This window comes from Phragmites australis, chromosome 23 (genome assembly GCF_958298935.1).
Source record: "Phragmites australis chromosome 23, lpPhrAust1.1, whole genome shotgun sequence".
Taxonomy (NCBI): Eukaryota; Viridiplantae; Streptophyta; class Magnoliopsida; order Poales; family Poaceae; genus Phragmites; species Phragmites australis.
In genome coordinates this window covers 1,902,861-1,916,621 of record NC_084943.1, presented here as the reverse complement: position 1 = coordinate 1,916,621, position 13,761 = coordinate 1,902,861, and the positions used below count along the sequence as shown (strand labels likewise).

At 37.7% G+C, this 13,761-nt stretch overlaps 1 protein-coding gene across 2 annotated transcripts; it reads right to left on the bottom strand.

Annotated features, from left to right (window-relative positions):
- Positions 1–2,718: 2,718 nt before the first annotated feature.
- Positions 2,719–7,765, bottom strand: LOC133906673 (pentatricopeptide repeat-containing protein At4g18975, chloroplastic-like). 2 transcript variants are annotated; one of them, XR_009907826.1, is made up of 8 exons: positions 7,591–7,765; positions 6,788–6,809; positions 6,060–6,170; positions 5,288–5,431; positions 4,990–5,202; positions 4,673–4,877; positions 4,251–4,459; positions 2,719–3,000 (listed from the first exon to the last, which is right to left on the bottom strand). XR_009907826.1 is itself a non-coding variant. In XM_062348640.1 (7 exons), exons 1-7 carry the CDS (start codon positions 7,683–7,685, stop codon positions 4,374–4,376), a joined length of 876 nt encoding a protein of 291 aa, XP_062204624.1. In that variant the 5' UTR covers positions 7,686–7,765; the 3' UTR covers positions 3,959–4,373. The 2 variants fall into 2 exon arrangements, 1 of the variants encoding a protein (XP_062204624.1); XM_062348640.1 differs by lacking the exon at positions 2,719–3,000 and having other exon boundaries at positions 3,959–4,459.
- Between the last annotated feature and the right edge of the window lie 5,996 nt (positions 7,766–13,761).

Here is a 13,761-nt window from a genome sequence, read left to right as displayed (position 1 = left end):
ACCAAAATAATATAATTAATCAAATGTACTTGAATGAATTTAACAATATACTGACGAAATGATTAATATACTTCTGAACGAACTAAGAAAAATCTAATTATAATTACTAATTAACTACGTAATCTAAAAACTTACCTTAAGGAAATTGAGCGCGGTTGCTGCTCGCGTTGATCCTCTCCGGCTGCCCCCTCTGCTCGAGCTGCTTCTCCTAGCGTTGCTCCGTTGCTGCTCTCTTCTCTCCACTGCTGCTCTCTTTTCTTCTCCCTTCTCTCCTTTGCTGCTCTCTTCTCTTCTCCCTTCTCTCCTTTGCTGCTCTCTTCTCTTCTCCCTTCTCTCTTCTGCGAGCCAGGGCTTTTATTAAGCGCAAAAGCAGCATCCCGCTGGCACGCACACACCGAAAGCATCGACAGGACGTGGAAGTGACATGATGTACTGAATTCGGCAACTGAGGTGCCGAATACGGCACTGTGGGCTGTATTCGGCACCTCAGTTGCCGAATACAGCAGAGTACAGGGTGTATTCGGCAACTGAGGTGCCGAATACAGCCCACAGTGCCGTATTCGGCACCTCAGTTGCCGAATACGGTGTTTTCGGATTTTCAGTTTCCGAAATTCAAATTTCGGTATTTGAGATACCGAATACGAGTGCTAGATTTGCAAATACATCGACATGTTGTCTATTTTCGCAAATACGGTCGCGTATGTTGTCTAAATTTCCAAATTTGCCTGAGAAATTTTGAACCTTCTGTTCAAGCCCCTTATCTAAACATGTACCCTTTTAAAATCCACATGCAACAAACCGAACTGCCTGTGCTTGTGCATAAAACAGCAGCAGTGCTTACAGAACAAATTTGTTTACAGCTCAATTGGGCGCATCAGTAAAGCATCAATTGGACGCAGAAACGAAAAATTATTATACAGTATGCTTGAGCAAAGAAAGATTGGGGAAGAGTAGCCAGTAGCCAGTAGCCAGCCCAGGTCAGGTGGCGGTGCCCCGGCCCGCTCCTTTTCAGTGACGATTCCATCCTTTCTCCTAGCAGAAACGGAGAAGGCGACAGAAATGAGGGGAACCCAGCACAAAGGAAGGAAGATCGTGTGCTGTCCTTGTCAGTGATCCCTACCGTTCCGCCCATGCTCCATGCATCGTCATCTCATCGCAGGATTGGATTAATCTCTCTCTCCCCACAGTTAGTTTTCACTCTGCTTGATACTGTAATACAATCGGATCGACTCGATCCGGTTCGTCGATTTTATTAGTAGCTTAATTATGCATTTGTCCTCTTCACTGCTTGCTTCACAGTGCAGCCACATGCCTGTCTTTCACTGCACTAGAATAGAGCCGAGATCCCTTATTCCCTATCCTTCACCCATCTGTCACTCTACCAGCCATGGATCTGTTCAGTAACTAGTACTCCTCCATCAGACGTGTCCAAATAAAATCCAATGTGCCAAGAAACTGAGTACTCCTACACTGAACAAAAGCTTCCACCTCATCGTCTGCACGCATATCAGCAGGCCATCGAACATTCCGTTTACCGACAATACTGGAAGCAAATTCTACGTGTTCGCTCACTTTTCTCTATTTCAGTCGAGCTGTGAAATCATAAGATTATAATGTGAATAAAATCTCACAAGAATTTTTCTAAATAGAATTTTATAAAATTTATTTTCTGTAATACTTGGTTCAAAGCCAGTGTCAGTCGCTCTGCTGTAATTTCTTATAGGGGTACCAGACAGAGGCTGGGTAGTGGATAGGATATTAAGCTCAATGGTCGCCAGCAAACCACTGCGTAATTCATGCCGAGGTTTGAAACCATCAAACATTTTTCTATTGCTAATGTCTATTGCATGCATGTCATTTGCGATGCTCCAATACCGTCGGAACCACTTGCACACTTGTTCGTCTTATATATTATACAGTGTACCTCCATTCTTGATTCTTGCCTTGACAAACCAACATCTCGCCCGCATTTGCGCTGCCTTCACAATCACTGCCTCACTGCATACATAATTATCCCTATATTATTTGGCGTCAATCAGCCAGCCAGCCAGCCAGCCAGCCAGCCGATGAATCAGATTGTCATCACCAGTGCAAACTACATCCAATTCATTTACAGTTAATGGTGGCGATTGTTTGGCGTTCAGAGAAAAAGCCAAAAGGTGCTCTGCACTTGCATTATTTTGGAGTAAACTGAGAATTGGTGAGCGATGAAATCTCGCATGGGGCTGCAGGCAAAGTAGCATGAGAAAGGATGTTGCCCACTTAGGTTCAGACGACTGGGTTGGTGACAGAGTTAATAAGGTGTGTTTCTTTATCAGATGGATTTTAGTAGAGTTATATTTATTAAAAAAAAAAGAGTATTTGATTGATTGTATCTATCTAAGTGACTAAGTTGATTTTCTGTTTGGTTGATTAAATTTAAAGCGTATAAGCAGATACAAGAGTTGATATTATGATTGATTACTTGTATGAAGATGATTTTATAACACTGATAAGTATATACATCTATATTCATCGGGCCAGACTGCGTAACGAAGCTCGAATCAAGCTTCTATCCCAGACTAGGATGAGACCATATTTACATCAACCAGATCAGACTAGAATAGTAGATACAGATAACCAAACATGCTACCGTCTTGATGTTTGAACCGTGTAATACAATGCGGTGACCTTACAGTTGTCCTGAAATGCAGTAAAAAACCACTATTGACTTCCTGGTGATACTTTACTATTGCCTCCTTACATTTGCTTGTACCACCGCTGATAATAGGAAGGAATTGTTCCAACAACAACAGGAACCGTAGCGAACTCAACCTCTTCGATAGTCTCCACCTTTCTAAAGCAGTCAATTTAAGCTACTGTAAAATAGCAAGAGACAGAAAAACAGATCTTCCAAGGATGTTATATGCTAAGAGCACAGAACAGTAGGCTTTAGCGTTCCAAGGAGGACAAGAGATCAGGTTGGAGTTGATATAATGCACACCAATGATTATCACGTTCCTGCAAGGATTAGGCAATATTATTCGCTGACGAGCAAAGCAGAAAAGCCACTGGAAACATGTCCAAAAGGGAGATGCGATGTGCACAAGTTCATTCCAGAGCCAAGCACACAGACGCAGAGTCCTGTAGTGGCCCATGCCAGAAACACCGGTCTCATCATCATGCATATCCATCGAGTGAGTATGCATGCAAACTGGAACTAAACTCGTAACACTATGCTACACAGCTAGAGTTCCATCATAATTTTTCTCCGGGTCAAAAGCCAAAATTAGAGGAAGAGATCAAGTGCTGTTTGGTTTTTGGCCCCAACAGGTTATACCAAAATTTGGTTGGAGACTAAATCTGAGCAGTGCCAACTTTTAGCTGCTTAAATAGCATTTGATTTAAAGCCAAGCTAAAATTTGGCTGGCCAAAAATATTGGTGGATGATTCAGCCGTCCAAAATTTGCTAAAAACACTATACAAAAATTTTAGCTGGCCAAATTTTTTCGAAGCATAATCAAATTTTAACTTCAAACCAAACAGAGACTACCTTTTCAGTACACGGCTAAAATTTGACCTCTCCCTTTGGCCCCTAACCAAATAGCCCCCAAGAGCCTTCCTTGAGACAAAAGCACGTAGCCATATACATAGCTCTTGTCAGGTTGGGCCCAGCAAAAATGCTGCGTCCAAAGTTTCCAATGTATGTTTCCACCATTTCTCAAGGCCCGCGTTGCCAGAGGGGAAAGGGAAGACAAGGCATCATAAAAGCAAGATATAGTCACTGCTTTAGCTTACCACTTGCTATCATAACTATCCAGATTCTTCTTTAACAGAGAGTTTTGTTGAACTTTTAAAGTAGCACTACTTAACATGTAGCTTTGTTTGGCTCTACTTAACACGATACATTTGATTAAGACTATAGATTATATTAGATGGGTGTATAATTCTAGTTAGAAACATTGCACACAAACTGAAATAAAAAACAGAAGGTACAGATTTGATAATTGTGAATTTGTGATACATCGTGAGAGGGCTAGATAGCATAATATGATGCCAACAAGAAATGGAAGCACCGATACTCTTTTAGTACAAACCCAAAAATCTCAGTTTTCTCTACAAATACAAAAACGAGAGTAACTATTGATGGTAGCAGGATAGATATGTTTGGCCTAAGCAAGCCAAGAAAAAGAAAATTCAGATTAGCTCCAACTATTGACAACATCAGAAATAAACGAGATGGCATGTTATCAAATTAGGTTGGCACGTACTGTTGGCTGCATCAGCTAGACAGCTGCTAAGGGCAAACCAGTACTGAGGGCATGATGATCGCTAATGCTGCCAGCGTCTGGTTCAGATTTGATTGCAGTACTTTATGTTGCCTCTTATCTTGACTAAATGGTGACAGCTGATTCCTTATCTGAAAGGCAACAATGATCTGGCAGATTTTCAGATGCTTCCATCTTGCTTTGCTTATCAGCTGAGAAAAGAATAAGAATGTTAGAAGTCGTCATGTCCTAACAAATTAATTGAATTCTTAAAGCTGGGTGAATACTCTTAAGAGTAAAGATTAAAAAATGCTTGTCATATATCCTCTTAAAACAACTAAGTTCTGTATCTGAAGGGAATGGAAAATGTCAGGCGTAGTACACAAAGTTTGAAAGAATTATTCGCATGAGGAATGGAAACTAACCGGATGTTTTGTTCATCTCAGTCTTTTTTAATTTAGAGCCCTTCTTTCGATCATCTCTAGATGGCTTGTTGTATATATCTTTGTATTTATCAAGCAGAGCTTTCTTTTCCTCTAGTAGTCCAAGCATGTCGTATGCATCTTCAACCTTCCGGATAATATCTTTGCTTGGAGGTTTACGACCATATGCTTCTAGTTCTTTGAAGAGCTAAGTCCAGAAAAAAGACAGGGAAAGTCATTCATATAAGTTCTTCTGTCACATGAAAGTACGTGAAAATAATCTAAACTGCATTAGAAGATAAGTAGTTTAAGGTCTATACCCTGACAAGCCTGTCTAGACTATTATTTCTGTAGTAGATAGCCAACATAAGACGGCAGAAACACCAAGGAACTGAATGCAGATCATGGGCTATTTTCTTCTGCCAGATTTTATGTGCTTCCTCTGCTCTATTATCCTTCTCAAGTGCACACACTAATAGCTCGTATGTTCTCATTGTATTTCCTTGCCCTTTGCTCAACATCCATTTTATCACCTGAGTATGTGTTAGCCGAAGTTTGCTTCAAAGTGTACAAAAAGACAAATGTAAATGAAATCAAGCAATTCACAATATGCTATACTTGGACAATTCTATGCCACTGTTCCTCCTTTTCAAGAGCTAAAAGTGCTTGCTTTAGCGAGGCCAGAGGAAAATCCTGCTCAAAGGCAATCCAAGCATCTAGGGTGCTGTAAACAGCTTCTCTTGAATCTTCAAGGTCAAGGAGCTGCATTTAGAGCACATTTTAGTTAGTAATTTTGTTGCACTGAGCAACAGCAGCTAAATGACTGCACTAAAAAAGCTTCTTGATAAATTTCAGGACGCACAAGTGATGTGATTTTAATTTGTGCACCCAGGTAAATATCCAATCTTGATATACAAGGAGGATATAATCCAATTCTAATTGAAAGCAAGAGCTAGAGGTGCTCCCATAACTGACTTTCCTAGGAAAACAATTCATCGTATTGTATTCATCGTATTGTAATGAATAAGCTGCTATCTTTCTTTTATCAAAACCAAGCGGCATGTTGATTACAACTATAAACAGTTCACCTTCCATCACCAAGGAAATCATGTGAACAGTGAACCCACTGCTATCATGTAAGTGCAAGAAAATTGTCTACAAAATTTACCAATACTGTTCATGCAGTTTATATATGGTGAATAATCAATGGAATACTCACATGCTAGAATATGTTGTCAATGTGCTTTCCATTGTCACATATAGTTCTCACAATGTTGTAAAAGCTATACACATGATTAGCGTGCTTCAGCTAACGTATAATTATCATTTAAAACATGATATATCAAACTGTACAAGGTAAAAAAATGATATCAAAACTATCAGTACATACAGTGTTGATAAGAAATTTCCTTTTCTCTGCCGAGGACAGATTTTTCCCAATCGGACCTTGTTTCAGTTCCCTTGTGCTCTTTTGTATGCGATCAATTATTATGTCATTATCCTGTGAAACAAAGTCAAATTCTTCAATCCCCATCTTATATAACTCCAGGGGTTGTAAAGCTAAATAAATCTACCAACCTCCAGAATCATAGGAGAAAGAAAGGGAACCATTGCACCAAAAAAGAGCACCTTATAAGGAAGCAACCAGGAAAAAAGGGCAAGGAACTATGCCATGCTACCAGGGCTGTAGTTATTGCGGAAAGAAAAAGAAGTAATCCTCCCAGTATGAACGATGCAGGATGGCATCTAGTTTGAATATCAATTGCACTATATGACATGCCGAGCAACTAAAAGAAATAACTCCAAGGTTCAAGGGTATCTGAATAGTGATCAAACAGACAGAAGGACCAGTAACGTGAAAGAATCACAAAGAGTAAATATAAATACAAAACAAAAATTCATAATAATGTGGGTACCCTCAAGGGCGTAGTTGGTTTCAACTCCTTTTGCTGATACACTCGACCACTGTTTACTTTATTATTAGTGGAGAAATCTCTAGTAGTATGCTTGTTACACTGTCCAGCTATGAGCTAAACAGATAAATCAGAGGTGCAAATAGTTTATAAGTAAAGGAAGTAAGGAAGAGCAACTTCTTGTTTAGGATGAAGAAGAGTGTACCTCGATATGCGAATTCCAGAACCTGCACAATGTAAATGAAAAAGGGAAATTTATGAAACACTTCCTTCTTACGAAACCATAAACTATGAAGCTGGTAAAAAGAAACGCAATTAAGTTAAAAACTTACAATTTCCACCGTCACATATACCGGCACCTGCCAAAGAAAAACTAATATTTTATCTACAACTTTATTTCCTATGGGTGAAATCGGATCAGATACGGACAGATATAGCTTATCCTGTATCCTATCCCATATTTTTTCTCGAAGTTGGAATCAGACACGGATAGTGCCGGATAATTATTTCTTCGTACTGTATGATATCCTATATTTTTTTCTCGGAATCGGAGTCGGAGCTGATAGTGTCGCAAGCTTTCGGTTAGTTGGATAGATATAAATTTTTCATATCATTTACATCCCACACAACACATTAAAAAGTATAGGGGTGCAATCATAGTGAGCACACAGAGAAGAGGAAATTCCAAATGATGCTTATACTGTCGCAATAGCAACATGAATCGGCACTTGACAACACTACGAGGAAGCACAAAATCGGAGTATCATACTATGAAGAGCTAAACAAATACAGAGTGGTTTCCACAAACTCGGCATAAAGCAACAATCTTTTTGCAATTAAAAGTGAAACTAGCCGTTCCATCCTGAGGCTTTGCGCACCCGGCGCGCACTGCGCCCTAAGTAAGTACTAGCAGTGTTGATTTGCTGGAAGACAAGCATGGTGATTTGAAGGATGAAAGAAAGGTGGGGGTATGGTAGGTGGTCGCGGAAGGAAGGAGAAGGAACTCACGGGTGGGAGGAGACAGGTTGGCTGGCGGCGCGACAGGTGACGGCGGCGGGTGGGCGGTGAAGAGCGCGGAGGGATTGCCGGAGATGGCCGAGCATGGCGACGGCGGTGGCGGATGGCTCAGCTTAGGAGCGGGCGAGCGGCGCAGGCCAAGGCAGAGACCCGCGATGAACGGTGGTTTTTTTTTATATTTTTTGACATAAATAATTAAATAAATATATCTGAAAAAATATTTATAAAAATAAGTGTCTCTACCTTGAGAGGACGGTTAGATGCTTCGCCATTAGAGGGTGGTAAGCAGTTCATTCAGCCCTTACCTCTTTATCATGATAAGGGAGTTTAGCCTACGGGTGGAGTTTCATAGATTAGTTTTTTTTCCGTATCTTATTTATATAAAATAGTATTTTTTTCTGTTACTCTAAAAATTCTATTTTTTTTACTTATTTCATAATCTATTTGTGACCTATTTTAATTATATTAAAAAAACTATGTATAATTTAAACTAAAATTGTCTAAGAAAGCCTACTTTATAACTTTGAATAATTATTAGGGACTCAAATAAATTTTCAAAAATCTGAAAAAATTCAATAATATTTTTCTTATGTGATAGACTAATTTGTAAAATTATTTATAGCCGTATGTTATACGGTGAAAAAGTGAGTTACTTTATAATGCTCTATTTATATGTATTTTTATCATTTCATATGATATTTTTCTTTTAATTCAATTTGAATTCAAACATATACACCTCTTGACTGCACCAGGAGTACTGTTTATAACTCTATTTTCCCATCTTCTTTGTACAAAACAGCGGTGTTTTGTTGCTCCAAAAATTTTAGAACTTTTTTTTACGTGTTTTATAATCCATATGCAACCTATTTTAATTGAATTCACCTAAAAATTCATAGCGATGGCCCTTAACTGCGCCATTAGATAGTACTTTAATATGTTTATATTATTTCTATTATGCAGTTATCATATCATGTAGGATGTTTATTTAAATACTATGTTATCATATATGTTTTTATTACTCGTGTTCTCGTACCATCACAAAGCGTAACATCAAGCAATCTTAGCCACTTTTGAACGTATCTATGTGCTGTCCTGTCAGACAATAAATTATTAGCTTGCAACTTTTCACATCAAAACTATTCACATTATGAATCCTACCACTAATACACGTGCAAACAAAATACAATGTTACATGACATGGTACAATTTATTCAATTACAAATAATATGATCATGTCACACGAACGAAGGGTCAATGTTTAAACCACATGACACACGGATGAAGGATCAATGTTTGAACACTGGAAAAATCTACTTCCATAGGTTTCAAACTCATGGGATACCTCTATTTTGCATGCAGTACCGCACTTACACAATGACGATGGTATAACAAATGTAGGCATACCAGAGCTTGCCATCTTTTTACTTTGGCTTGTGTTTGGGACAGGGATAACATATGCAGTTCAGTATTATCTTTTATAATCGTTCACAGCATCAATTGCAAACACACACTGTTGCAACCACACCCAGCAACACATCACCTCTGTCATGAGTCAGCCTTTAGACAAAAAGTGACCACACGGCTCAGCTTTAAGTATGAAATGACAACACTTTGCTACCAGCAGAGTATCTCTATCAGGACTCACACTTTTAAAACAAAGTGATCACATGATAAAGCTTTAAGCATGAAATGACAACATATCTGCTGTGAATCAGGCTTTAGACACGAAGTGACCATACGACTCAACTTTGTACAAAGAAGATGAGAGGGGAAAATAGAGTTATGAACAGTACTTCTGGCGCAGTCAAGGGGTGTATATGCTTAAATTCAAATTGAATTAAAAGAAGAATATCACATTAAATAATAAAATACATATAAATAGAGCATTACAAAGTAACTCACCTTTTCACCATATAACTAGGGTAAAAAAATAATTTTAGAAAATAGTCTATCACATAAGAAGAATATTAGTGATTTTTTTTCTAGATTTTTGAAAATTTATTTGAGTCCTTAACAATTATTTGAAGTTATAAAGTAGACTTTCTTAGAGAATTTTAGTTTAAATTCTACATTAGTTTTTTTTTTGGATGAATCTAATTAAAATAGATTGCAAATGGATTATAAAATACATATAAAAAGATTTAAGATTTTTAGAGCAACAAAAAATAACTGTTTTGTACAGACATGGTATGACGAAAAAATTGATATGTGAACAGTAGTTTGTCTAGCACTGTTTACCAGTGGGCTAACCGCGTATTGATGGGGCTTACTGCCCTTTAACCGTTTAATGAGAGGGTGCTAGGCGTCTATTTTATAAATATTTTTATACAAGATATATTTATTTAATTATTTATATTAAAAAATATAAAAATAAAATAACTCATTGTCCATCGCAAAAGCTTTGCGATGGACATGGGCTCAGAAATTTCCACACAGATGTGGCCAGTGGTGGCCCATGGGCCGTAAGGTAGTTAGATGTAAAAAAGAGCCCATATATCTACACCAACTAATAAACTCAAAAAGGAAGGAAAAAAATCCACAGCAACTTGGAGTATGTTTGGAGCAGGGTTTCTTTTACTGTAAGTCATCAGTAATATGATTTATTTGGGATACCAGATAAAATTTAAATAAAATACCGATAAATATGATAAAAGTTTTCTACCAGGGCTCACCAATAAACCAGATATATCGAATATAACAGATCAAATTTTTCCGTGGTTTGGAGCAAGACAAGACAAGGTTTCACTTACCGAATGGGCTTCGATTATCGAGCCCGTTCGTTAACCGAAAATGCGAGGTTATCGCGATAACTGCTCGAAATTTGACTAAAATTCTCACAAAATTCATTTGCTAAAATTTAAAATTTGGACAAAAAATGTTAGATTCTCGACCGGTTACCGAGCGATTTTCTCGATTTATCGAGCGGTTTTCTTAATATTCCGCATTGTCAGTAACTGCTCGGTATTGTCAGTAACCGTTCGATTTTCTCAATTTATCGAGTAGTTTTCTCGATTTTTAATAAAGTTCAACAAAAAACTCAAAAATTGGCTCAATTTTATAAAATCAATAACTAATTCATCTGAGCTTCAAATCAAGTGAAACAAATTTTTTTGGTTTCTTTGTAACATTATCTACATGATAAAAGTATTTATACTCATAAAAAAGTTGAAAATTTTCTGTGATAAAATGTATTATTTAAACCAAGTTAAATGCATAGTTTACTCTTTGCTAATCTAAAAATCATGAAACTAATTTTTTTAGTCTTATTACATGATCCTATGTCTTTTAAAAATATATGAACTCATCAATTAGTTATTGTAATATGCAGGATTATGTAAATGTGTTGCGACTAAATTAATTCATAACTGACCCATCACACCTCCAAAATTAGTGAAACTACTTTTATTAGTTTATTTATACTATGCTTTATGTAAGAAAAATTATGGTAGATATGAAAAAGTTAATTACAGTGTTGTTTCTTAACATATTCACTTTATGCTTATGAACTTTGTAAAAATTATAGAGAAATTAATAAAACTCTAAATGAAGTGAAATCAATTTTAAAGATCCTCTTAAGATATGTTATATACAAGAAAAATATGTGTTTGCATGTTAAGATTTTTCTTAACATGAGTTAATAACTGAGCCGCACATTCCTTAACATGATGCAAACGATATTATTTTTGAATTTTTTTCACATAAGTCTTAGAATTGTCTCTAGTTGTTTAGAATTTGTTTTCAATTTTTTTATTTTTTGAATTCAAATTTGGTTACCGTTCGCTTTTTGAAACCGAACTGGAGCGGTAAGCTTGTTAACCGTGAATTTTAACGGATTACCGTTGATAAGTTAAACCCTGGATAAGACAAAGCAGGAAAGCAAAAACCAAACATGCCCTTAGCATCTGCGGAGGCCAGAGGACAGCCTCAAGATCCCAGCTGCCTTTGAGCTCTGCAGCCATCCATTCCAATGAAGGTGGTGATAGATGTATAATCTCTGAAGATCTGTTTGGTAGAATTTTAGCTCTAAATTTTTTGAAGTTAGGTTTTTTTAGTTTCGAATTTATGAGCTAAAGTTATAAGTACACTGAGTGTATGAGTGTATTTAGGTGAGTCATCTTATTCCTATTTTAAACTAAAATAGAGTTTTAAACCATTTTATTTTAGTAGTAAATTGCACAAAACATTAGGTTTTGAAACCATATTCTCACTTTACACCAGATTTTAGACTTCCTTTCGCATTACAACATATTTTAGCTCAAACTTTCTCATTTTACCTCACCTTTTAACCTTCACTAGACTTAGGCCCATCCATCAGTCTCAGAAACACTTTGAATTAACCACTAAACTGTCACATCGTCACTGAGGTGTATTTAGCGGGAGAATTAGGCTACGAGGGGTAATGTTTTCTACTACCTGCCTGCTGCTATCGATCCCAATAAGCAGCACACTTCCCCCTTCCTTTTTCTCGCGACCTCAGAATAGATAATCGAAGCGGTGCCAGCGTGACCGCACAGAACTAGAGCAGCGCGGTCACGAGCGAGCAGCCGGATGCCTCCGAGCAGCGGCGCAGGCGGCCCCCTTCCTAGGAATGCAGGTAGCTTGTGATTTTGCTAGGGAAGGCAAAGGAAATGGCGATGATGTACAAGCATTATATGAAAGTTGCAGTGAAGATGAGGTTTACATCGAGAAGGAGACAATTGAACTAGAGAAAGAGTTGAACAGGAGGAAGGAGTTTCTGGCTGACCCAATGAGCATTGTGAAGGTGGCACTGATTGTCAGGACTTGTGTACCACTATTGATGATACTCACGTTAGAGAAGTTGACTCATGCACCAAGGTTAGGCTAGGAAAGTGAGAATAAGTGAATAATTATTTTAGTTTGATTGTGATGAGTTATTAATAATGTTGGATTTGAATTGATTTTGATTGGTATGAACTTGTTTGTAGATGATTATACTTATGGTTAACCAAAGTTCGAGTTGGAATTTCTGTCTCGATGCAAGATGTTTTTCCTCATCGGATAGTCTGGTGTGAGATTTTTTGACATCATCGGCAAGTCCGGTGTGTGGTAAGTGTGAGCACTGGAGCATTTCAGTGTAAGGAGAAAAATGGAGATTAAGTCACTGGATAGTTTATGTTGATTCAAAATTGCAAGTTTTTGTGTACAAAGATAGATTAAATGATTTTGCATGGAGTCTACAGGTCATATACTATCTGTGGAGTCATCTTGTCTAAGAACTTTTCTTCTTCAATAGTCTCTCTAGTGTTTTTGCTTCCGCTAAGATTTTGAGTGAGTTGGGTGATCAATTAAGAGAAGACCATCAGTTTCGAAAGAAATTTGTTGAGGCACCTATTCACCCCCTGTAGTCACTAATTTCGGTCCTACAAAAAATCATTTAAGGAAAAAGAACAAAGAAGAGGAAGCCGGTTCAAAGGAAGGTTGTTGTTGCCAAGGATGTGCTTGCATTGTCATATCCTCCTAGTGAGAGTGGTGAAGAACCCATTGGATCCGAGGATGATGATATGGCTGGTGATGAGAGCACTGTATTGAAAATGGGTTAAAGGAAGAAGAGTAGGCCACGTAGATTGCTTGAGAAGAGGTTGATGTGGAACGAGGACCAAATATTGGACCCTACGCAACTTTGCAAGGGTATGTGCTTCGCTGATGGTCGCCAATTCAGAAGAGCTTTAAAGAGTTACCACATTATGAATGAAAGAGACTATGGGTATATTAGGAATGATGGTGACAGGGTAAAGGTGCATTGCACAGAAGAGATGTGCTTGTTCTTTATGCATGCTTCTCAAATTGCTGGAGAGAGCACTTTTCAGATTAGGAAGATGATTGCTGGAGTGAAAGCTTTTGGATTTACTTTTGTGACTGAATGATATACTTAACAATACTTAGTTAGATTGATACTTGCTTAAATAGTTGAGAAGTGAAAGTTGGTTAAGCTTCTGTAAGAGAGATTAAGACCCCATGATCATGTCAAAATATTTTCATGTTTATGGAGTAAGGGAATGCAAGACTCATTTAAATGCATCATTTGATCTGTTACGGTGTCAACGGTATTATTCTCCCGTCAAATCCATGTCAGTTGTTGATGTGGCAGTCTAGTGGCTCATCTAAAGTGTTTGTGAGACTAACGGATAGATTTAAGGCTGG